The 25,142-nt window shown below is 42.1% G+C and overlaps 1 protein-coding gene across 3 annotated transcripts in view; it reads left to right on the plus strand.

The window, feature by feature from the left end:
- Window positions 1-25,142, plus strand: part of SUFU (SUFU negative regulator of hedgehog signaling) — an 89,799-nt gene that overhangs the window by 9,865 nt on the left and 54,792 nt on the right. For all 3 annotated transcript variants that reach the window (XM_018910658.3, XM_030241130.2, XM_050976222.1), the window contains exon 3: window positions 13,808-13,944. In XM_018910658.3, the coding sequence (XP_018766203.2) occupies window positions 13,808-13,944 (137 nt within the window). The remainder of the gene's footprint in view (window positions 1-13,807; window positions 13,945-25,142) is intronic.

The raw sequence follows: 25,142 nt of genomic DNA on the forward strand, positions 1-25,142 counted from the left end.
GGTCTTCCCACATCCCACAAAGTGACATGCCAACTGTGTTTTGATGTTTACTACATCAGTTTCATACTGACAAGGGTGGTGGGGTTTGGGGTTTCTTGGTTTTATTTTGTATCCTGGCCCCTAGCCAGGAGCCGAAGTGCAGCATCCATTTGCATAAAACCGGAGAGATTACAGCTGCCTTCATCTCTATTACAGATGCAGGGTACCACCCGCTGAGACAACAGGTTCCAACTTGCTGGGGTCCTTTTGATTTGTGCTGCTTTCCATTTGGATCAGGAGGGAGCAGTGCATGCCGGGATAACGTGTTGTCTCTGTGGGTGGTGCCTCCCTATTAAAGGTGAGGGTAAGCATGAGCCTTTCAAGATCTTCAGTCCATCTTGTGTTCTGCTTGCTTGTATAGATCCTCTGAATGACCTTAACTTGTAAAAGGGCAAGGATGCTTGTTAGAGTTGGGAGGAAGAAAAAGGAGCGCAAAAGTGGATCAGGTAACCAATACAAGGCTTGCAGAGGGGTGGATGTTTTCTGGAAGGCTTTTTCTGAGTATAAAAGGAGTTTGAAAAGAGTATTTAGAAAATAGCCTGGAAGTTGGAATGAGTGCTCTCTTTCTTTTGAGTGCATGCTGGCTTCTCCTTTGAACCTGCATGAATGTAGGATGGAGTGGTGCTGACAGCTATCACTTTAGTGGCCTCTTAGTTCTCTAGCCTTTCATAAATTTAAAAGCTGACTGCCCTCAGCTTGCCAGCCTTTAGCCTTAAATTTTGCTATTTAATGGGTCCCTAAGTGCTTTATAAACCACATGCCTAAAGCACTGCTGAAATATTACACCAAACTCCAAGGTAACTGAATGCTTTTAAAATGGTGGAGAGTGACTCTGCCCCTCTGTTTTCATGATAAAACAGAGGGCCTTTTGGAAGACAGTAAATTAGAGAGAGAGGTGGTAGATCCATATTTCAGAAAAGATTTGTAAAGTTCAGCATGTCTACCTTGAGAGATTGCTGGAGGTGGAGCATCTGCCCCAGCTATAGGGAATTACATGGAAGAGGGTATCAGTGAGCATCAGTTTAGGAAAGCAGTACAAGAGGTAGGATTTGGAGGAGAGAGGGTTCAAGGTGAGCACTATGCTCTGGACTTCCTTTTTCTTCCCAGGTCTTGTTTGCCTATCAAAGACTGACCCCAAATATAATGCTTATTTTTTTCATTTTGTCTTCAGTCTGAGGCAGAGGGGAGAGAGGAGGATTCATGGCAGAGTGCAAAGGGAGAGGCCATAGAATTAGGGATTTCTGTAACCAAAAAAAAAAAGTGTTTTCTTTCAGTGATAGTTTATTTGAGAATCTGTCAAAATAGGAAATAGTAGTTTAGTTGCACAGCATAATAAAATCTGTCTTTTAATGGATTTTGTCTGTGATTAGATTTTTTTCATACCTATAAGAGTTAGAATGAGCTTTTCTTAAAATTAAGGTACTTTTAACAAGTCTCACCTGTGTGGATTCTCTGGCAATACAGGTGTGCTTCTAGTGAAACTTGCTTACTGGGAGCACTTGTAGATCCTTCTCTTCTGGCCATTTGTTTTTTCATACTTTGCAGAAATGTGACATTTTTTGGATAACTCTTGCTCTGAAGGACTGGATTAATTTTGACCAATGAATTCAGACATTTTAAAGAAGCATATGCACAAGTATGATCATGTCAGGTTCAATTCTCTATTTCCCAGACAAAAAAAAAAAAAAAAAAAAAAAAAAAAAAAAAAAAAAACCAGAAATCAAAAAGACCCCACTTAAACCATGATGCCTATTTATGTGTTCCCCTGAGGGTGTCCCTCCAGTGACTGCCATGCACCAGAACCCTCTAAGGCTTGTGTTTCACTGCTGGAGGCAGACCTCCCCTGAAGCTATGGTCACCACAGGGAAATCTGGTTTTCCCTCCTCCTAGGCAGAGTGCACTTGGCTTCCAAATGTCACTTGCTGGAGGTAGTTAGTGCCCTTAATGAAATGGAAGATGTGGGCCACCTACAGAGAGCAGCCTGTTTTGTGCTGCGGTCTATCTGTGTTTACGTGCAGGGGCTGTGGGACGAGACCACTCTTGAACTGTGCTACATTTGGAACGGTTTTTTGAAGCATTGAAGGAAATTCATTTAACATTTACAGCACAGTAGTTGAATTTACAAGAAGGACTGTTTTCAATAAAAAAAAAAAAAAAAAGGAAAAAGGTTGGAAGAAGGCAAACACCACTTCCTGTTTGGTTGTGGGTCTGCTCTCCAGTGCTGCATCCTGTTAGGATAAGCCTTATGCTGCCTTGCAGGGAAGGGGCATAGTGCTCAAACTGCATGATTTTATGGGATTTTTTTTGCCAACAGAACTTCCACATTTATGATCTTGGCACATTGGAGGAGAGTTGATCTGAGACATGGCTTCCTTACTCTGATCTCCAAGTTGGGTTAGGGGTGAATGATGTGGGAAAGTTTTCAGGCTCTGTTCTCCCAGTGAGTTCAGCCGGCAGGAAGACAAGTGACTGGGAATCAAAACTGGGTCTTCTAGTGAAAGATTGCTTTATGTGATAAAGATCTGTTTATGGTGTTTTAAAATCAAGAATTAAAAACCAATCTTTTTTTTCAGTGAGACGTGAAGGTAAAAGTATTTTTGAGCAGTGCAGCCATTCCAGCTGTGAGATCATTGACATTTTTTAATCCATTTGCTGCCTGGAATAGAGAAACTAACAAAATAAAGGTTTGAAGTAATAGATCCAAATGCTGTTATTCATACCTAATCCCTTTTGTTTTTTCCTCAGTGTTTTTAGTGTTGGGAATTAGTACTAGAATAGTGCATGTTTCTTGATGAGTACTTGGCTACAATTGGTAACAACAAATTACCACTAATAATAAAGTTACCAGTTCTATGTGAAATTTGTGCTATTGGTGTTTCTCTCTTCTATGCTCCGTGGTGATGACCTAACTCAGCTGCCTCTCTACTGTCTTCTCAGTTTTGAATCAAGGCCCAATAGGCAGTGACACCAGGCTAACAAAAGAGGGCTGCAAATCTTGGTGGTCTCCCATTCAGATGGTATTGCCTTCTTTGGACAAAGGGGTGAGTAGGGCTCCTGAGTGCCACTCTGCCTCTAGGGATGGTAAACAAGGAACGGCTCACTGGTGAGAGGCATTTTTTCATCACTTGACAAAGCTGGGTAGATGGGATACCACCTGACAAAGGGCTGAGGTTTAAAGAAAGATTTTGCAAGGGCTCTTGAGAACAAAAAAGAAAAAAATAGGCCAGAAAACTGTTTTTTTCAGGATGTAAACAGGGTGGGAGGAGGTGAAGGGGGACTCGGCCATTCTTGGGGAGCTCTGATTTAAGCTCAGAGGGTACAGACAAGGGAAGGAGGAAGAGTGCACAGATGGCTCATTGTTTTGTCTAGCTCAGCATTCTTGTACTGCCGAAGTGAAGGGCAATTGTTTTAAAATCCTTTTTGCAAAAAGTGCTCTTTGCTTTCCAGCTATCCGTGGTCCCTGAGATGCAAACTGTAAACCAGAGGGACTGGTCTTAAATGCCCATTTGTTTTGGAGAGTCAGTCCAAGGGGCCCTGGGCAGTTGCTGGGTGGCAAGGCATTGCTTCTATAAAGGAATGGTGGGGAAAGAATACTCCTGGGAAAAATGCACTGCAGCATTTGGGGAGGAGGCAAGAACAAAAGGATGCACACAGAGGGGCTGATGTAGACCAACGTCTGGCTTGGGGGCCTTTGCCAAAGCTATGAAACATAGCATGAAACTGGCACATACCTTACCTGCAATGAGGTCTGATGTACAGTATAGTTTTCTTACAGTATTTCATTCTTTTTTTTGTATCAAATAATTCATTAGGATAAAGAAATACTGCCGTTTCTATACTGTTAATCTTTCTACTGCTCCAGTTACACTGGCACAGCTCCTTCCCCTCCTCCCCTGAAAATTGTTGTGGCCTTTCTGGAGCAGGGGCCTTCTTTGGCATAGTCGACAAAAATAAACCATAAAGGCAGCTGTTGTTATGAATAAGGCTCAACAGGGGAATTTTACCAGTAGAACTACAGCAATATAATTATACTGGTAGACTAGTTACAGTAAATTTCCTCATGAAGACAAGCCTTAAGTTGACATTTCCTAGCTAAGTTGAATCCATATGTATAACTTTATTACGCAAAAATAATATGTCTCTGAGCCTTGAATTCCTTTTTTACCCAGAAGAGAAACATTAAGCAGAAAAGCAAAGTATTTCGTGTTCAGAGATAGGTGGAAGATTTTCTCTAACAGAATGGTTGTGATGAGCTGTATGCTGACCTCTGTGTTTTTTACTGGGCAGGTTATTCCTCCAAAAGTGATCAGGAACACAAGGAGAGTGTTCGTGCTTGCTACACACAAATGTAAGCAGTACTGAAATATGCTGTAAGTTCACATCTCTCTCCTTTGCTCCTGTTTGAAAGACAAGCTGAGCCATTTTGCAGCCACCCATAACTGAAGTGATTTGACTGAGAAGCAAAACTATTTTGCCACTATTAAAATTTTTAGGGATAAGCCTGGAGCCATTGAAAGGATGGTGAGGGAATGAGACTTTCTTTCCTCCTTTGTTTGATTTTTAAGAGGCAAAGATTTTTTTTATCCTTTTGGACGTTGTCTTACAACAAATAAAAGTTCATGTATCCTTCACAAGCCCTAGAAGTTTCATGTGCTTCAAAGGAAAGATAGTCCTGCCAGAGAAGCTAATCACTTAAAGGCAGATTTAAAAAATATCTCTAGTAGACTTTTCATTACAGATGTCTCGTGTTTCCCTTTTGGGAGTTTTTCACCAGCAGTCCAGTGCTTTCTTTTCCCTGGAATTACGGCTCAAGCTCCAAGGACCTTTCGCTGCCTGCTTAATTGATTAAGATCTCTCATGGTGCTCATCAGTGTATTTTTAAGCGCACCCTTTGCAATGAAATGAGACTATGTAACAGCTCACCAGGGAAGGCAGAATTGTCTGGGTTTCTATAGCTGATGAAGTGAAAGATCAGGGATTGAATTTGAGATCCATCAGGATCAGAGAGACATAGGTGAGTTTAAGTTGGAAAGGACTGTAAAGATCTTCTAGCTCCAATCCCTGCTAGACCAGCTTCCTCAAAGCCCCACCCAGCCTGGCCTGGAACACTTCCCGTAATGGGGCATCCACAGCTCTGCTGGACAACCCTGTGCCAGTGCCTCATCACCCTCACAGTAAAGAATTTCTTCCTAATATCTAATCTAAACATACTTTCTGTCAGTTTAAAGGCATTCCCCCTTGTCCTGTCACTTTGTGCCATTATCAAAAGTCTTTATCTCTCTGGCCCTTAGGGTACTGGAAATTGCTCTAAGGTCTTCCTAGAGCCTTGTCTTTTCCAGGCTGAACAGGCCCAACTCTCTCGGCCTGTCCCTAGTCCTCTGAGCATCTTCATGGCCATCCTCAGGACTTGTTGCAACAGATCCATGTTATTTTTAGGATGGGAGTCCCAGAGCTGGATGCAGCAGTCCAGGTGGGATCTCACAAGAGCAGAGTAGAAGAGCAGAACCACTTCCCTCAGCCTGGTGGCCACACCTCTGGGGTTGCAGCCCAGGATACAGTTGACTTCCTGGGCTGCAGGCACACCTTGCTGGTTCACACTGAGCATTTTGCCAACCAGCACTGCTTGGGTGCCTACAGCCTGTTTGCAGGCTTTTGGAGTTCAGGCTCCTAAAAGAGCTCCTAATACCTTTTATGCCTCGAGTTAATTTGTTGCACAGCTGAGAACTTAATTGTATGAGAGTCCTAAAAGTGTGCTCAAGGATATGCTAAAGTTGCTTCTTGCGTGATTTTTCTTAAGGTATGTTCTTTAGCCAGCAGGAAAGTAATGGGAGACACCGGTGTTTATATTCTACATGAGGTATTGGAGGATCCTTGCCTGAGACCTTTAGGCAATGCTGAAAAATACTAACTGTAGCTGTCAGTGACTTTGAGGTTTTTTTCATATGCTTTCCACCCTCTGTACTGCTTTTCAAAGGCACTTTTGTTATGTGAATAGGTTCCTCCCGGCAGCTGCAGAACTTTCCACAGTAGGAGCTAGGAAGGAGCCAGCAGACACTGCAAGGAAAGCTGGTGTCCTTTTCCCGGCAGCTCACCAAGCACAACAATACTGCCCGTCCCAGGCACGCTGGCTCAAACTAGCCCTTTGCTAATGTTCTCTTGGCTGGTGAGCCTTTAGGTGAATTTGTGGAGATGTATTACCATTCTCTGTCTATCAGAGCTAAGGATTCAGATCCGATAGGAAGTGGGATCCATGTGCAGATGGAAGTTTGTCTTCTCTAATGCACTGTGTTGTGCAGTGACTGTGTGCTTTGTTGGCAGAATCACCTCCAGCTCAGGCCAAATGAGAGCACTGTTCTTCTGGGCCTTGTAGAAATAAAGGATGAGTAGTTCTGTAGTGCAGCATAAATACGCAGTTTAAGTAAAATGTTACAGATCTTGATAAGTTTTCTTTTTCATTAGTGCATTCACTCTTGTTCTGTGAATGCAATAGTAAATCCTTATTGTACTCCTAGCTTTTCTTTCCAGATCCTTTCAGTGGACATTAAGATGATGTAAGTCTGCTGCAACTTCCCAGGCTTTTGCATTGAAACTGTTTGCACTTTCTTTGTCAAAAAGCACAGCCTCACTTGTGGTGCTGGTTGTGGTGGTTCAGAACCTGCTCTCAACATCCCACCTGGGCTGAGACTGATTCTCCCAGCCATGAAGTAAAAAGCCAGAGTGGCTCTATGGAGAAATGTGTGAGCCCTTGAGTTGAAACACATGTCAGTTGTCACATGTCAGTTACATGATTACACAAAAATTTATTTATTTTTAATAAGTTGCTTTGGAAATCATGAAGAGGAACTGCTTTGGTCTTGTCAGTTCAGTTGTAACTGTCATGTGTGAGTAAACCATCACCTACTGGTATAGCTACATCCAGGCGCCATAAAATAGAGAAAATAAAATGTAAACTACCCTCATATGAACATCTTTTGCTGGAGTAGGGAGTGACATATCCCATACTACCTCCTGTTTCGTATTTGGTTGTTTTAGTCATTTCCCGTGTTCTGTATTTGTCCATGCTGTGCAGAATGTGGAGTTAATTTCCCAGCTTTTGTGACCTTGATAGATGGAGCACATAAGCATTTCCTATATGATGAGTGTGTCACATTACTCTTTGAAGCAGGGAACTATCATTATTTACATCTGAGAATCAAATCCCTAAGTAACTTGTTGAGGAGGATGAGAAGTTTGTAGCAGACAGGAGGTTCAAACTTAGGTTACCTGGATGCTGTTTGAGCACTTTCAGAGGATTCTGAATTTTCCTGTTAATAATGAGGCAGATCGATCCCTTTGACACCAACAGGGCCTTTGCAGCCTTTTGCCCTTAATCTGCAAGCACTATCCCTACAGGTGTGACTGTATGTTGGCACTCTCCAGAACAAGACAATAATGCTTCCAAGCCTCTAGAGCTCAAAGGGATTAACCTCCAGCAGCTAAGCATGATCCTGTCCTCCTTCCAGATGTTACTGCTTTCATGGCATGGGCAGCAGAGCCTCAAAGAAACAACCCCTAGATTGCCTTAACTTGCAGCTCAGCACATTTAGGTGACCAGAAAACTGATGGTGGTTTATTTTAACATACTAGACTGGAGACAGCACAGTTCAGGAGGTGTTTCCTAGGTGGTTGGGCAGGAGACGAGTAGAGGAACCACTTCTGTCAAAATGAGTTTAACTTAAGTGTTTGGGAATTATCAGCTATGGGTCCTGCAAGCACAGTTCTGGGTACAGAGTATCAGTAGCAGAAGTTCATATCTGTGTTCTTGGCCATGATGATTTGTAGGATCCAAAGTTTCCAGTTGATGCTTTCTCAGATGGCTGAGTTCCCTGGATCACATCCCTAGATCCAATTCCAGAGTTTGATCACTATCTAGTGACACTCTATAAAACAGTTGTGCCTGCAGAATTACAAATAAGGTTGACTTGACTCTCTAGGTTTAGGGGGAAAAAAATTTGTCTGTTGTATCAACATTTATTATTTACAGAAACAATTTTGTAAAAATGAAATCTAAACTGTGAGTCTCCAGGTTTCAGGGACAAGATTGTAAGTGGCTGAGTTTTAAAGAAGCTGAATAGTAAAATCTGTGAAATCAGTGTTATGTATGTGTGAGTGAAATTGTCTTGTCTTTCCCCCTCTGCCCTGTAACAGCTCTTCCCTCATTGAATGGTTGCTCAGTGAAACACAAATCGGTTTTCATACTGGTCAGCATAAATCAATTCACAAATTTTTTACTCAGCTCTATCTCAGTGTAAGCTTTTTAAGTGGATCCTACATGAGTATTTCAGAAAGCTGAGAAACTCCTCCAAATAACTGCAGAGTGAGTGCTCTGCATCTGTTTGGATTTAGATGTTGGAATAAATCTCTAAAAACAATTGACCTTTCTAGAAGAGTTTTCCATTTGGTTGATGGCTTACACATTTGATATGATGTACTGCAAGATCAAGCTCTAAGCAGCAGCTGCCACAGACTGATATCTCTGAACACTGTGTCACTCACTTTCCAACCAATTTTACATAACAGAAATCTTTCAGCATTCGTTTTATGTTTATGAGTGTTCGTTTTATGTTTATATTTGCCCTGCTTTTGCATGTAGTTTTTTCTTAAATCAAGCTACAAAGGAGTCCAGTAAGATTGTCTGTGCAAGTTTGGGGTGGCAGGAGCTCATGGAATTTCCTGCTAAGCACTCTGAAGAGATAACCATCTGACATCCAGATAACCACCCCTTGCTTCTCTCAAACGTTTGTATGTGAATAAATATTTTTTAAATGTCAGGAGACAATCCAGGAGAATATGTGAGTAAGCAGGTAGGTTTTGGCTGAAATTACTCTTCTGGGTGCCTTTTTAAGGGGTTGCTGTGCCGATTTTCTTATGGAATTGCTTCACAGGAATCTCCCAGCATGCTGTCAGGGTTCTCAGATGAGAGTTTTATACTGTTTGACAGCTGCACTAAAAACAACTGCTTCCTGTTAGGCAAGATACTGGAAGCACTAGGTAGGGTTTTTTTGGTTTTTTTTTTCCTTTCTTTTTTTTCTTTTCCCCTTAAGCTCTGAAATCTGAGGGTCATTTGCTTGTGGTGGGTAGAAATTGCACAATGCACCTGGAGCTTGAATTCAGAAGACTGACTGTGCATAATCTTGTTTAAGGCAATCAGCTCTTGCCTGATGCCCTTCCCAGGACATAGAGACACTGAAGCTCAGTGGCTGCTGAAGTCTTCTCCTTTGGTTTTGGACAGGAGACCACCCTTTGTGTTGCTTTTTAGTGGGCAGTAAAAAGGAAGTGATTCACGTCTCAGGTGATTCAAGTAATTCTCAGGGAGGACCTGTGAAGTCAGTCACTGGGTACCATGGTGCTTTTTGTGACACCAGTCCTCTGTGTTGCTAATAGTAGGCTCTTTGCTACATAACAGAAAAATCTTCTGGGACAGGTATTAGCTCTGCAGCCTTAAAACACTGTTGAGGGTTGGACTCCCAAATGCTTTGTTCTCATCAGGCAGAGTTGTGGATCCTGCCTGTCACCTTGGTTTGACCATCTCTTCAAACTTTGGAAAGATCCTGAGATGCTGGTCTGAGATACTGAAAGCTATGGATTGGCAATTATTCTGTTGAGGATTTTTTGTTATGGGAATTGAGGGTACAATTAAAATTGGTGCTGATAAAAATAACAGCAGCTTTTTCTGATGTCAGGTTTAGAATTGTAGTGATACTGTATTTCTGCAGCCCTCAAAATAGTATCAGAGTAGCTCACCAGCAGCAGAACAGGTAACTGTCTTGTAGAAGATGTGGAAAGATGCAATTAAGAAGTTTAAGTAAAAGACATCTTAAGTGGCTTCACAAAAGTAGTGTTGAAGCAGCTGAAAACTCAGTCTGAGACTGAGTGCTGTGTCATTCCAGAGTGCTGTGACCTTGCTTCCCAGAAGAGAGTCGGTTTATCTCTCTGAAGCTGTTGGGAATGCAGCTGTGACTTCTGGAAGTGCAGTCCTAACTATCCCCAAACAGCCTGAAAGGGCTTTCTTGTTGTTCTCAGGCTGAAATAATCATAGTCATTTCCCTATGTAAACTCCCGTTTCTAGGGATTGGTTCACCTTATATATTTATATGCACATACTCTTAAACTCTCAAAAAAATAAATACCTAGTACATTCTGCTCCTTGTATAGAGCTGTGTAGCTTTCAAAAGCAGAATTGCAGAAATACTGCCATTTGCACTGCAGTGAAGCAAAACTTCTCTTCTTCCTTGCAAAAGTGAGAATGAAAATGCCTTGGCATATAGCTTTGATTTAAACTGAAAAGCCTCTGGTTTTCAGAGCTGCTTTTTAAGCAAAGGGCTACTTTGCCTTTTGATCCTCTTAAGCTGGGTTATTTGATGTGAAAAACGTCCTGCGTACTCTGCTGCAGAGGGGAGCAGCTTTTCAGTTCTCTGTGTGTGGCTTCAGAAGAGGGCTGGCAGAGTGTGGGGTGGTGAGGGGCTCAGGGGGGCCTGGTTGCACAGCTCTGTAAATAAAGGGGCCTCTATTTCTTTGGATTCTTTTGCTGGAACTAAATATCGTGATCAGTGAAACTCTTACCTCATTAAAGGAACAAGGCAGGCTCCTCCAGCATATGCGCAGTGCTGCAGTGTGGTTTGTTCTGAGCTGATTTGCTGAACAGATAACGGGAGTTTCAACCTAAGAATGACATGTAATGTATGACCTTGGCATTTGAAAGGTTTATTTTTGTTCTTTGAACAAAATAAGGTTTTAATATTAAATGTGGGGTTGGATTTGACTTGGCAGATACCAGAGCCTCTATTACTGCTGTAGTCATAATATAAAACTATCTGATGTGTGCCAGTGAGCATGCAGCAAGCCAAGAATTTTTCCATCAGTGTTTATTTTTCTGAAAACTTACCCAGTTGCTTTGCAGTTGGGTTGGCTAAAAAGGTGATATGCCCTGGTGTTGGAGGGAGCAAAGTGATGGTAAGCACAATATAGTCCATGCAGACTCTTTTTACTTAGTATCTTTAGTTTTGAGGCAAAATAGGGGTTCCCCCTCCCACCCCCCACCCTTGTGTTTTAGAAGTGTTTAGAAGAAACTTTCACTCAAAACTCCAGGGTTCACCAGAACCAAGGCATAAAACAAACTATGTGAAATATTCAGATCTGTTAGTACAGAAATTTAATGCTGTACTGCAGCTTTCAGTTTGTGTAGCCGGGGCCATGCAGGGATACAAAATACTAATTCTGAGGCTTTCTCCCTGCACACAGTCCATCTCAGATCATCATCTTACTGTAAAGCTGAGGTGCTTTTGGACTGCTGTGCTGCAAGAATTTGACTGAAGAAATGACCTGTAAAGCACCTCAGTGCTGAGGTGCTGAACTAAGCTCCAAAGTCCTTGTTCTAAATTGGCTATAGTTTGAATTGGTTGCCTTCAGATTTAAGCCACTAACACCCTCCTCCCCACAAAAAAAAAAAAAAAAAAAACAAAACCAGAACCAAAACACTACAACCCAAAACCAAACAAACCCAAAGAGAAAAAAACAAAACAACAACAAAACCACCCTACCAACCTAACCATGACCAGAAAAACCTACACCAAACCTATAATCTCATTCCTCACTTCCCTAGCTCTCAGAGAAACCAGCCCTAAATAGTGCCAGAATCTAGTTTCTGTAGATCAAAGGCTGTAGTCAAAGTGTGTTGCCTCTGCAGCTGGCACAGGAGTTGTGTCAGGCTGACCTGCTGGGAATGCTTTCCACTGGAAAGGGAGCAGGTTGGTGCAGGTACAGGTAGCAGAGAAAGTGGGGAGGTCCATGGAAGAGTTCATGGCTTCCATGTGCTTTAGCAAGATTTCTTCCATCTGTGTATTGTTAGCCTTCCACACAGATTTTTTTGGGGAAATGAGGCTTGTTTGGTCTTTCTGTTCTGGAAATATTCTGCGGGTTTTTATCTTGTTCATTGACTGTGGCTGGATGACAGTGATTGATTTTCTAGAAATTTTCTGGAAGTTTGGGGGAAATTTGGAACTTACAGGAAGAAGCACAAGTTTGAAAACCTGCAAGCCTGCAAGGTGTGGTGGGTATTTTGTCCAGCTTCTTGTCATCCTCCTAAGATAATGCTTAAGCAGTTGAGACCTAGTCTAAAAGAAGGAGACTGCCATGGGGACCGAGTGTTCCCACATGAGAAGTATCTCTGTCCTTGTGAGAGATGATAAGCCATTTGTTCTTCCTTCCACTGGCACATGTATCTGGAGATCTTGGGTTTCTAACTGGAAAAAATCATTTCCCATGCTATTTGCCTTTCCACTAGCAGACTGATGCATCCTTATCACCAGTTTTGAAGCTGGGGCCAGTGTGAGCACTTGTAGTAAAAAGGATATCTGTAAGAGAAGCCAAGCTGCATAGTTTGGCTATTGGATAATAAAAGCAAAACCTTTGGCAAAAATACTAATAAAATTACTATGCTAATTACATTCTGAATATTAATATTTCTTTCTATGAAAGACCTGTCTAAATTAAGCATAAAGTATTTCCAAAGTAATCAGGAGTATTCAAATCCACATATGTCACAATTTCCTCAAAACCAGATTACCAAGCTAAAATTAAACAGATCAAAGACTTTCATTTTATTGACTGTTATCTCAGAACAGCTGCACAGTGCAGGTCAATTACATATTTTTAAATTTTCCCTGTATTTTCACCAACTTGTGACCATTAACTGTGCAAAAATATTTTAAGTCTAATCTTTAAATACAAATCTCTTAGATGCAAATGAATTTCTACTAAGATTTAACTGTTAATTTGAGACTATAAGCTTTGCATGCTGCTGCATTTTCTGTGTTCTTTGGAAGAAATGTCTTGAATCTTTGGGGATTTTTAAAAAATCTTATATTGGAAGTAGTTTAATGGTTGTTTCCTTACCTTTTTTTTTTTAAGTAATTCTCTGTTTAAGAGTCACACTACCATATGAACAAATCCATTTAAGTAATATTGCCTGTCAGCTCTACTGCTTTGTGACTACTGGTGTGTTGTGACCAGCAATGTTCTCCTAAATACAAGTGTTGCTTTAGATTTGATGGATACTCACCTAAACACTTCTGTTATTCAGTAATTTTCATATGGATCAATGTAAAGCATGTGTGGTCTTCTTTAAACAGTTATTTTTGGGAAGCAGAGATCCAAGAGGTTAAAAAAAAAGCCTACTGAACTCCAGCTCATTTCATATTAGAAGTAAAGCTGTGTTGTTTCAGAACATGCCTTGAAAGGAGGAAGTTCAATAGAGAGCCATCTTGCTTTCCAAAAAATTTAGCTGTGAAACATCAGCTTGAACGCTTTTTGTTAACTTTGATCTTTCTTAAAACTGACCCATTCATAAGGTGTTTGTTTCTGGTTTATTCTTTTTCCTGGAATCAGTTCTTGAAAATTATCCACTTTGACGCATTTTTATTTCTCCCTCCAAGAATTATTTCTTTTTTCCTTTACTAACTGATATATGAAACTAATAAAACACTATAGGGAAGCTGTTTGTCCAAGATACAACTTTGCATTTGTGAGGCTGCCACTGTCCTGTATCAGTCAGTCAGATAGATCTGCACATGTGGTTACAGAACACAGGATCCACTGCACATCCAGATTCGACTTCCTGGATGGCTGGTTCTGTGAGGAGAACACTCCTCCTTTTTCCATGGTCCTAATCTTAAATCCTGCTCTGGTTACAAGAAGTGTGTCATGACTTTTTATTTTTCATTCCCTCCAGGTTTACAGGAACAGATGGACCGAGTGGTTTCGGGTTTGAGCTGACATTCCGGCTGAAGAGAGAGACGGGGGAGTCGGCACCACCCACCTGGCCAGCAGAGCTGATGCAAGGCTTGGCCAGATACGTCTTCCAGTCAGGTACCACTGGGTCAATACATGGCCTCGCTTTGTCCTGCTCTGCTTCTGAAAGGCCACATCTGTTACAGGGTGTGACACATGTGTCATCAGCACCCAGTCAGGTCTTGGGAATTGTCTTTGTGTGGGAACCCAAAAGAGCGTGTTCCTTCCTCCAGCCCGTCCTGTGGGGGCAAAACCAATTGTTGTTCAGGTTACTGCAAATCCTCAGTATTGAAAAGCTCAAGTTACACAACAGTCAGTAACTATAGGAAGTCTGTCCAGTGACTCTTTCCTGCATAGCTGGGTTCACAGAATCGCAGAATCACAGAATGAACTAGATTGGAAAAGACCTTTGAGATCAAGTCCAACCTATGGCCTAACATCTCCTCATTAACTAACCCATGGCACTGAGTGCCATGTCCAGTATATGCTCTCAGCAAGAAAAACACATTTGCTTATCCTGAATGGCTGAGGAACAGCCATCTGATAAGGTCTCACTTTTCAGCAGAACTTTCAAAAACATTGGAGCTCCATCACAGGCAAATCCCTTCCAGTGGTCCTGCAGCCAAGCAGTAGCAATGCATATGGACATGGTGTTGTTTTGCGTGTAAAAATGTAGAAGTTGTAAGGAATGCTAAGGCTGGGAAGGCCAAGGAATTCACAGTTGTGAATCATTACTGCTGGTGGAGAACTGCCAGAAAACTGGGAACTAGGGTACCTACAAACCATCCTCTTGCAATGTTCTTTCATAGTTTCATTTACATCAGTGGATTGAATGTTACTTTTAGTGCCAGCACATGAAAACCTGTGGAATGGCTGATGGCTCATGTACTTGAAAGGCACTTTCCAGCATCACAAGATCTGAATGAAAATATTTAAAGAACATTTTTTAATTTGAGATTCTTTACAGGTAAAGTACCTTCTAAATCGATGATTATTGAATTTTTAGCATTTGGTACCTGCTGAACTAGTTCATAAATTGCTCAGTAACTTCTGATTCTGCTGATGGTTTTCAGTCAGCTGGCTGACTCTCGAAGGGAAAAGGTCTGGGTAAGAACAGGATTGTTCTGCTAACCTCTATAACAAATCTGAGGAAGTGCCAATCTTTTGGGTATTTTTCTAAATATTGGTGGGCATAGTTCAGTGCCAGCCCAGATTATTGCTTTTTGTAACCTTTGCTGTGTAGCTGTCTTCCCCAGTTATCACCCAAAATTTGTCTCACTTTTCTGTCTTGATTTTTACAACTGTTAAGGATCTAAATCTGAGCCTGTCATTATGTTTGACATTGTTTAAGATTCCCATCCTGCCTAAATTGTATTGCACAGCAGCTTTTTGGTACTGACCATACAGTGATGAATTCATACTCACATTTTTTATGCAGTGATTGCAGGATCTGAAGAAAACATCTAAATCTAAAGTCTCCCTCTTAGATACAAAGTAATGTATGTCTTATGTGTGAACTTATACTAAATATCCTACATCCCACTTGAAACATTTTGAATTTCCTAGTCCAGGCCGGTTTCGAAGCAGTTGCTTGTTGGTCACTGTCTTTTCATGGGTGAGAGGAGGTCTATGGAGAGAAATGGGGTTTGGAAGGGTACTTAAGGGCAAACTTCTTGGTGACTAAGTTGGCAGTCAGGGCAGAGACTTCCCTTGTTTGGTTCCTGCAAAAATGCAGTCCCATCTTTTTGACCTCACAGCCAAAAAACTGTTCTTAGAATGAAAAGGGTGGTTGTGCCCATGCTTATCAATCTGGCTTGAACCACCCTCCAGTGTTATCTCCTGCTTATCCATGCTGCTTTTTACTTTATCTCCACAATGACTCTTTAAAGGCACACTGAAACTCATCCATGCTGATGGATTCTAGCCTCTGGGTGTTTAATTTTCAATTTGCCTTATGAAAAACAACAGTGTATGAATCATACATTGGTCTCTTTCTTTGACGGTGTAATTGGATATGAGCCAATACCATGCTTATCATACAATGGGTAAACCACACGCTGAGTTACCTTAGGAAAAGCATGAGCAGCAGATAGAGGGAAGTTATTACTTCTTTGGCATGGCACTGGGAAGGGTTTGCTTAAAATATTGTGTCCTGGTTTTGGCCTTTAAGTGATAATGAAAAACTGGAGAGTGTTCAAGGTGGTCAGGGTTCTAGGGCATGTGAGCCATAAGGAGAGCTGGAGGGAGCAGGGCCAGTTTAGCCTGGAAAGGAAGAGAATGTGCAGGGTGATCTAATTGGAGCCTACAGCTGTAGGGAGGGTAGTTGCAAGATTGTGGGGTCAAGCCCTAGATAGTACATCAAAGGGCTACAGCTCTGAATTGCTGTATGGGAGGCCCTGGAAAAGCTTCAAGGAAAACTTGCTCACAAGGGGAGTAGCAAAGGACAGGGAATGGTTTATAAGAGAGGTGCTGGAACTCCACTCCTGGAAAGGTTCAGGACTTAGCTCAACAAATCTAAGTTGGTCCTGATCTAGCATTGGGGATGGCTCCACTTCAAATAGGAAGGCTGGACAAGAGATCTGCAAAGCCCCTTACAATACTACAGAAGTGCTTTATGCTTTATGCTTTATGCTCTTCAGCAAGTAGCTGTGTGTTGTCACTGACTGTTATCAACCATTCCTTGCCTTGTATAAAACAAATCTGTATGCAATTGCAACAAGTGAAAAAACTCTAGTTTTATTTTAGTAGAAATTTGATCATCACATGTCTCTTTTAGAATAGAATTTTCTTAGGCTAAAATGGTCTGGTTAATAATAGACATCACATTAATCCTGACAAGATGATGCATTTAAAAGATCTGTAATGGGGCCTATTTTATAATGTTTCTTCTTGATCTTTCAGGGCAATGCCAGTTGACCACAGCTAGATGCAGTAATTTTCTAATTTAGTCAAAGACCTCTCACTCCATTGTTCTGCAGAGTCTCCAGTACTTCTGCTACATCTGACATGTCCTCCTTTATTTTGTTGTACTCCCTTGAGCTGTTTTGTCTCAGAATGGCAGTGTACAGAGCAGTTCTCCCTTATGTCACTCCTGGGTGATCAGGCACCCAGTCTCAGCAGTGTTACTTTCTTTTCTGCCTAGTAGAGTTTCCCCCAGTTTGACATTCTCACTCTGCAGAGCCAAGTGAGCTTCTGCCATTGTTTTTTCTTGGTTTTTTACAGGACTTCTCTATTCAGATGTTGAAACTTTAAAACTGTGAAGTATTTGAAGGGTTGGTTCTTCTGAAGCCCATTGGGCATGCAGCAGGCTGTGGCATGACAGCATTGTTTTACATGATGAAAGGTTTCTTTTTGCTCAAGTTCTTTCTGACTGTAGTGCTTAGAGCATTTGTCAAATGAAACTCTGGTAAGCATTGTTTAACTCTAGTGTATGTACTTTAATGTTGTCCTCTTCAGTTGTTTAAAAAAAAATAAAACTATGGTGTCTCTTTAATACTCTGCCTTAAAAACATTTGAAACAACTGAAGTAAAACTTATGAATCCACTCTGAACAAGAAGCAAGAAAAAGAATAAAATCGGCAGAAACTTTTTGGATAGGCTCCAAGCACTTTCGCATGTCAGAAAATTGTTTACTCTGAAAGCTGTCCTAAGAGCTAAATTCTTATCTCTTGATAAAAGCCAACATTTTAGTTATCATAGAGGTGTGCTGCTGAGTCCAGCTGAAGCTGGGGGAGAGTAAGGTGCAGTCATACTCCTGCTGAGCCTGAGCATTTTCAGGTGGTGTCGTCTGAGTTGAATATTCACCTAGCAGCTACTTCTGTCCTAAATATTATTCCTGTGTATTGCAAGTGCAAAGCATGGCTCATTGCAAGTGATGTATTTTTCTAACAAATGCTTCTAGGCAAATGAATGTTGCATTCCTTTGTTTCTCTCTCTCCTGCACTGTGGCAGTGCTTTAGAAAAGCAATCTTCTGCATTGAATTTCAGACCCCTTTCAGCCTTGGCTTCTCTGTTCACTGTAACAAGCGCTTGGTGCTTTTGATTAAAGGGCAGTACTTACCCTCCTTCAACAACATCAAGCTTTCAAGTCTCAAAAAGTTTTATTTGTGGCTTTATCTGTTCTTAATTTTATCACTGTTTGACCATGACCACAAATTCCAACTCTGCTAGTTTTAAAAATTCCCCAAACCTTCAAACCTTGAAAATGAAACTTTGCACAATTCCGTGACCTTAGCTTGTCATGGTTCATGGGTGTACTGCAAATATCTCATGGTAGAACAAATTTATACTTCAATTCAAATGAAAAGGAAGAAATGCTCTTCCTAGAGAAAGCTTATCCAGAGCTTACTACAGTTGTTAACTCTTTATGTACTACAGTATTAAGTCCCTTAATCACTACAGAGGGACTGGGGTTTGTGTTTTCCTGAAATTAAAGTCTCTCTAGGATAAATTTATATTGTTTTCAAGAATCTGTCTGATATGTGTGATGAAGGCAATATATTGATGTAGCATGGGAACAAGTACATGTGTGTATTGAGCTCTTGCTGCTTCCATGTTTTTAGCTTGAAAGGAGACAGCTGCAGCGGGCAGATACAGGTTTGGAGAAATTGTCATGAAAACTCATCATGCATAGAGCCTGAAGATAATGATGTGACATATGTCATGGTTATATTCTCCACAATGCACAAGCTGTAGCAGGGAATGAGCCAAAGTATGAAGAGCATGTCCATGAATTAGAAGCTTGCAGGTTGGCTGAGCTTGATGACATTTACCCCAGAACATATCAGCATGAGCAGGCTGAGCCCCTGCTGGTTTAGGGGAGACAGGTAGCACCACAGGAGATTGGAAAATGGGCAAATGCTGTTTTTCACATCCCATTAAAAAAACCCAAATCAAAACAAAAAAAAAATCTGGAAAAATAAACCAAAACAAAACCAACAAAACCCCCCAAAACAAAACCACAAATAAACAAACAAAAACAACAACAACAACAAAAAAACACCAAAGAAGTTTCTAATTGGTCAATCAGATTTCAGGTCTTAAGAAACTGCTAAGAGAAACAAACCATCCAGAAGGCATCCACAGAATAATGCATGTTCCAGCATGGACTTATCAACAATAAATCAGAAGAAAGTAAGTTACAGGTACCATAGGAAACAGTGAATGTTGGTTACCTTGATGCTACTAAGATTTTTACATTGTCCCAACAAGTGTGTGAATGAGTTGAGGAAATGAGATCTTGGTAAAAGTTAAAGAAGAGGGCTGCAGTACTGGTTGGATATTTAGAGACTGAGTAATTGCCCATGTGTAGTCATCAACCACAAAAGATGGGTAGAGCTGGGAAGTACTGGTGTGCAGTAAGGGCAGGGAGGCACAGCAGGTGCAAGGTCTTCTCCTGACAGAGGAATAACCCAGTGCAATCAGTTGGGGGAAAGCAGCAGTTCTAAAAGGAGAAGAAAACAATTTGGAGTTACTATTACCAATAGGCTGTACCTAAACCAACAGACTCTTCATGCTGAGAGATAGAAGTGAAATTATTCTGATGTATAAATAGAAGTGTTCTGTATATTGCATATGATTGGGTCCTACACTGCAAAGGAGAGGGAAAACATTGTATTTCATTTTGGGCAAAAAGCTTCAAGTCAGATGCATCCCAGTTGGAGAGAGACTGGGGGAGAGCAGTAAGAATGTTCCAGGGGTCCAGAAAATATGGCCTGTGAAGGAATGATCAAAAGTTACATTTGTTTAGGCTAGGGAGGAGAAAATGGAAGATGTGAGAACAGTCTTCAAGTATGCAAAAGGTTGCTCTAAGGAATAAAGTAATAAACACATTTTTCATGTGCCTGCTGGGGATAGGAAAGACTAAAAATTCTGTAATTTAACTACTAAAATTTCTGTAAAATAGGCTTAGGGTTTGTCATTAGGAGAACTTCCAAATGGCAAGTGCAGTGACACATTCAGATAGTGGCAGATTCCCTATTGCTGCATATCTTTGAGAACAAGTCAAACTGTTCTTCATGAAAATTTGTCAGGCAGAGTTTATTCTTCCTTTAGGCAAGGGCAGAGTAGGAGCCTTCTTAGTCTCATTTATTATTATAAATATGTCTTGAATGACTAAGTATTCTTTTCAGGTCTTCTAAATGTATTTTTTTATTCCATAAATACATAATTTATCTTTTCTCATAGTCTCCTGATGACTAGTGCACTGAAAGATACTTAAATGTGAGTTTGATGTCTCAACTAATTGAAAAGTTGAATTTTAATATTTAACTTTTTACTAGCCAGTATTAGGAAGTTCTTTGCATCCTGGGTACTGCAAAATATTAATAACAAAATGTGCAGGTAAAGAAAGTAGGGATGCAAGGTGCAATTCTTCAGTGGCAGTTTAAAGTAAATTTCAGCTTAGTACTTCAGAAGCAACTTATGTGAGTTATACCGTAGGAAACTTACTACTTCTGAAAGGTGGAATATATAAAACCAATTCCAGTAGGTACATGAAAAGTTATACATGTTGATAATAACATGTCAAAACAGCAACCAAACTAACTATAGTTGGTTTGGTTTGTGGGATTTTTTCCCCACAAACACCTCTGCACTGTCATGGTGAAGGATCCCCTTTTCAGGAAAGAGATATTAAATATAGTTGTTATTTCTGTGAAACCTGGAAGAACTTAGTATCTGTGAGCTTCTGTCCTCTGTTGTGGTTCAAGTCCATGGGCCAATTTCCCAAAGTCTGCCCTGGAAAGGAGGAGGGGTCTGCTACATGGAAGTGCCCAAGGCAGCACAGCTGCACAAGCCTTTGGCAGCCAGGCTGAAAAGCACGCTCAAAATGAGGTACATGTAGCCTTCCTTAGTAATTTCTGACATGTCTTTCATCAGGTAGAAATTATTTTATGACAGCTTGTCTCTAGTTTAAAGAAGGACACACACACACAGTTCCTGCCACGTGCATGATGTCCCAGTCCATCAGTCTGGGGCCATAATGCCGTCTCGCTACACCGCAGTTTCACCTTTGGTTAAACAAGGGCTTGATTATGGAAGTTGCAAAGGCTGCAGGTGTAGATGCACTCTTCTTCTTCAGCAGCTCTCACGTGAATCAAGTTAGTTTAGTCTTAGTCATGGAGATTCTTTGTGTTTGACAGGCACTGTAACTCTTACACTGAAAGTGGGGGTCAGTGAGATTAGGGGATCTGATGGGGGTCACAGACCTGCAGCCACTAGCCAGCTGGTACCTTGGCACCTGCTGTCCTGCCATAACCACCAGGCCTCACCTTCACATCTCCTGGGGTCCAGAAAGCTTTAGAGTAGTAGCCTCAGTGACTCTTTGCTTGCCAACATGTTTTCAAACATTCCTGACACAGGCCGGTTTCTGTGTGTAAAAAGGAAAAAACCAAACAAGCCACCCAACTCTAAAACTAAAACAAACTCCTTGCTTCCTTGAATACAAATGAAGCTTCTCTGGCTTGTTTGTAAAGCTGTTTATTTCTTCCCAGGAGGATGACTAAAGCCAAATAAAATGTGCCAGTAATTCATACACATTTTTCCTTGACTGTACCCTTATCTTTTTCTTCCCAACCCCAGGCCGATTTATTATTCTCTTCTGGTTGCTATGGCTCTGGAAAATATATTTTTTTTTCTATCATCTGTTTATAATATTGACCCGTTTCCAGTGTAGAGCTGGCCTGTCTCCTCTCTAGTATTCCAGGATTTTAGATTAAAATTGTATGGAGATTAACTATGTTTTTTAGCTCTACAAAGAAGTATAAATCACCATCAATTTCAATTCAACAGAACCTGTTATGCAGTGAACTGTGCTGTGTGAATGCTGAAATTGTAGCACAGTAAATTGCTGTAGGTGAACAGGACACTCAACCAAGTGTGCAGGGGCTGCGTGCCTTTATTCTGCAAAGGGGTATGGAAACATTAAGTGACTGGTTCCAATTTAACCCAAGTTTGTCATGGCCAAAAGCTCTCATCATCTGATAGTTATTCAGCGGTCCATGAGAAATTGGTTGGGTTTTAGCCTAATTCCTCTTAGATGTTTCCCATAAAACAAGCTGTTCTGTGAGCAGCAGCTCAGATCCAGCCTGGGCCTTCGCATTTTTGTGCAGTGTCCTGCACTGCTGCAATAAATCCCCTTCTCCCCAAACTGCTGCCTTTGAGCTCACCTCCCCAGTACTTCCCATCCCTCCCCCATCTCCTAAGCCAGCCTTGTCACATCCCCGTAGCTTCCAGCTGGGATGTACGTGCTGTGAGTGGTACCAAATGATGTGCTGGCTGACAAAACAAACCGGTTGCTGGCGTGCAGAGTGGTTGGCTGATGAGCTGGGCACGACAGGCAGCTGTCAAGCTTGTGCTTTGGTCCCTAACCTGTAGCTGGCTTCCTCTGGAGCTGGATGGCATTGCTGATGTTGTTGGCAACAGCATTGCCAGATGTAACTCTTGTAAATTGTCCTGACAGACATTGCAGTGAAGTGCTGGCTGCAGACAGATCTGGCCCTTTTTACTCCCCGTTGTAGATCTGGGTTCCCTTAGTTAAATTAATGTAGGTCCCCTCTGCAGGCTTGCAAACCTTAATATTAAGTCATTTTGTATGACTGTAATTTTTGGGACCTCCAGAGCCTGATGTATTTATCCTCACTTCTGAGGTAGGGATAGACCAAAACAGATAGCTCTGTTTTGTGAGTGGCTGCAGAGGCACAAGCTTGCCAGTCCTTGGAAAGCAGCTTTGCAGTGGCCTTGGCCGTGGCTGAGGTTTCCCTGGCTGTGAACTAGCACGCAGCTGGTGGCCTGTCCTTCCTCTCTTCATCAGAGTGGTGTCAGGTGTGGGTGGTAAACTAGGAGAGGGCATAGAGCAGGGACACAGCTGCGAATGCCACCACGTGTGTGGTGTGCCTGTTCTTCCTAGCAGCACAAATGGAGTTGCATGGCCTTAGATTTTGTGGGATTACATTACTTTGCTTCTCTTCCTGTTTCCAGCAGGAAGGGTTGTCCCTTTAAAATGCTGGAGGCACCCCAGTGCCAGACTCAGCCCTGCCCTTTGCCTTGGAGCACTGTCACTTCATCAGCCACTGATGGGATAAGCTGGCCATTATTTTTGCTTATTTGTTATGGTTTTAGTGAGTAGCATCTTTCTGGCCTTTGTTTGTGACTTGCTAGGACCTTAGGCAACACTAGAGAATCTCTTCCCCATATATTTAATTCAGCTGCAGTATAGAAAAGCCCCTGCAGCCCCTTGGCCAGGTTTGAGAAGTGCAGGATGATTTCCCAGGAACATGAGAGGAAGGAACTCAGCACTGCTGAGTGACATTGCCTTTTGCTTCATTAGCACGGGTGCTCTGAAGCAAGGGCTGGGCATGAGGCTCCTCCCAGTCAGAAGTGCAGGAGTAGGAAAGCATGACTGGAACCCCAGGAATTTTCAGGGACACCTGCACTCTAATTTTACTTGGAGGATGAGAAGTCTGTGTCTTATGTTGTCATTAAGCTAGTTATATAATATAAATTAAAGTATTTTCCTCTCTACCTCTCTAATCTCCCACAGTTTGGGCTTTTTTCTTCTCCGGCAGTTTGTCTGGATTCATGGTTATTTCCTGTGTCTTGCTGTGGAAGCCACTGTTGTCTTTCCAACTTTTAGTTCTTGGCTGGGAACAGGTCTCTGACCTTCTTCAGCCCCAAAGGATAGGTTCACACTAAGGCACAGAGAGACTTTGCCAGGAGCAAAGGCACAGAAAGCCTTTGTTGCTTATAAAAGACTTTGTTGAAATAGAAGGAAAGCTGTCTTCCCCTGGACTGCTTTACTGATTACATAGTATTTCCAGGCAGTAAGTGAGGTATCTCGGTGCTGCCTGAAAGAGAAGGCTTGTTTGTAGCTGCTACTGCAATTTAGATAAAGTAGGTTTAGGCCCAGTTTGAGTTGGCGAGATTTCAACTGATGCTGTCCCTTTTAATTCTGTCAACTCATGTCGTGTCCTTCCTGCCTGGGAACTGAACTTGGCTTGTTGTTTTTCAGCTGTTCAGTACAGTTCATTCAGTTGGTTTATTTAAAAAAAAAGAAAAAGGAAAAAGAAAGGGGGTGGGAATTTGTCTTCTTTCTGTGTTTTACATCAGTCCATGTGCCCTGATGCTGCTCCCAAAGAGTCAGGGATGGACAGAGCACCAAGGCTTGTGACTTTGATACATGGTTATGCTTAGAAATGCGCAAGTTATTTTAGCCTTCATATTGCAGGTGGGCTGCTATTGGGACAGAGAGGGAGGGAAGAAGCTGGCACAGAGACCTGGAGGAAGCTGTGTGACGCATCTCTGTGCAGGGCTGCTGCAGCAGCCCAAGTGGCAGAGGGACAGCCAGCAGGCCCCACGCCCAGGGACGCCTGGATGCTGGCCCCGAGCAGGTGTTTATCCACAGTGGCTGCAGTTCAAGATCAGGACTGATCTGGCTGTTTTCTGCCCAAAGTGGAGGGGAGCCAAGCTCTCTGCAGGAAGCCTTTTCTTCCATCCTACCCAGAGCCTCCCCACTGTAGGAGAGTGAGGAGGAGCCCACATGTTAGAGACCAGCAAGCTCTGTGAGGAAGAATATCTCTTAACACTGGAATAAAGGAAGCAGGGGAGAAGCTGCACATGGTGAGCCCTGCCTTGGATAAAAGCTGTGTCCCCTGTACTGAAGGCAGAATGCAGGACAAAGGAAACAGCACAGGGAAGGCAGAAAACTCCCCCTCCTGCTGGTGTGAGGTCCTTTGGCCTCTCATATATAAGGTCTTTGTCCCACCCGGCCTTTCCTGGGAAACGGAAGCAAGTGCTTTAGCAGTTAAAAGCTTCTGCAGAGAACAGTATTGCCTCCTCCTATGGAGGAGCTGAAAGCAACAACACAGAGGGATTGTTCTCCAGTTGCAAGAGCATCCTCTCTCACTGCCTGTGTGCAATTGTTTGGGATGCACAGAGGAGAATTTGAAGGTTACACGTACTGAGTAGCATTCTGAAAAGGACTGTGTTTTCCCTTGACAGCTGCCAAGCCCATGTTAGATGAAACTGCAGAGTAGAGTAACTGCAGATGAACTGCAGAGCTGGAAGTTGGGTTCACTGTTACATATCCACCTTCTTACACATTCTATTGAAGATCTATGCAGCAAGTGGTGCTCAAACTGTGCTTTCTGACTAACCCACTCTGCCTGTGAAAGTGGCAGTGTGCAGAGCTCATTACAGACCGTCTTCTGACAGCCTCAGAGCCAAAGATCCTTTGCAGCAGCCCGCTCAGCCAGGAGGCAGCAAATGGGCACAGCAGG

Source organism: Serinus canaria, chromosome 6, assembly GCF_022539315.1.
Source record: "Serinus canaria isolate serCan28SL12 chromosome 6, serCan2020, whole genome shotgun sequence".
Taxonomy (NCBI): Eukaryota; Metazoa; Chordata; class Aves; order Passeriformes; family Fringillidae; genus Serinus; species Serinus canaria.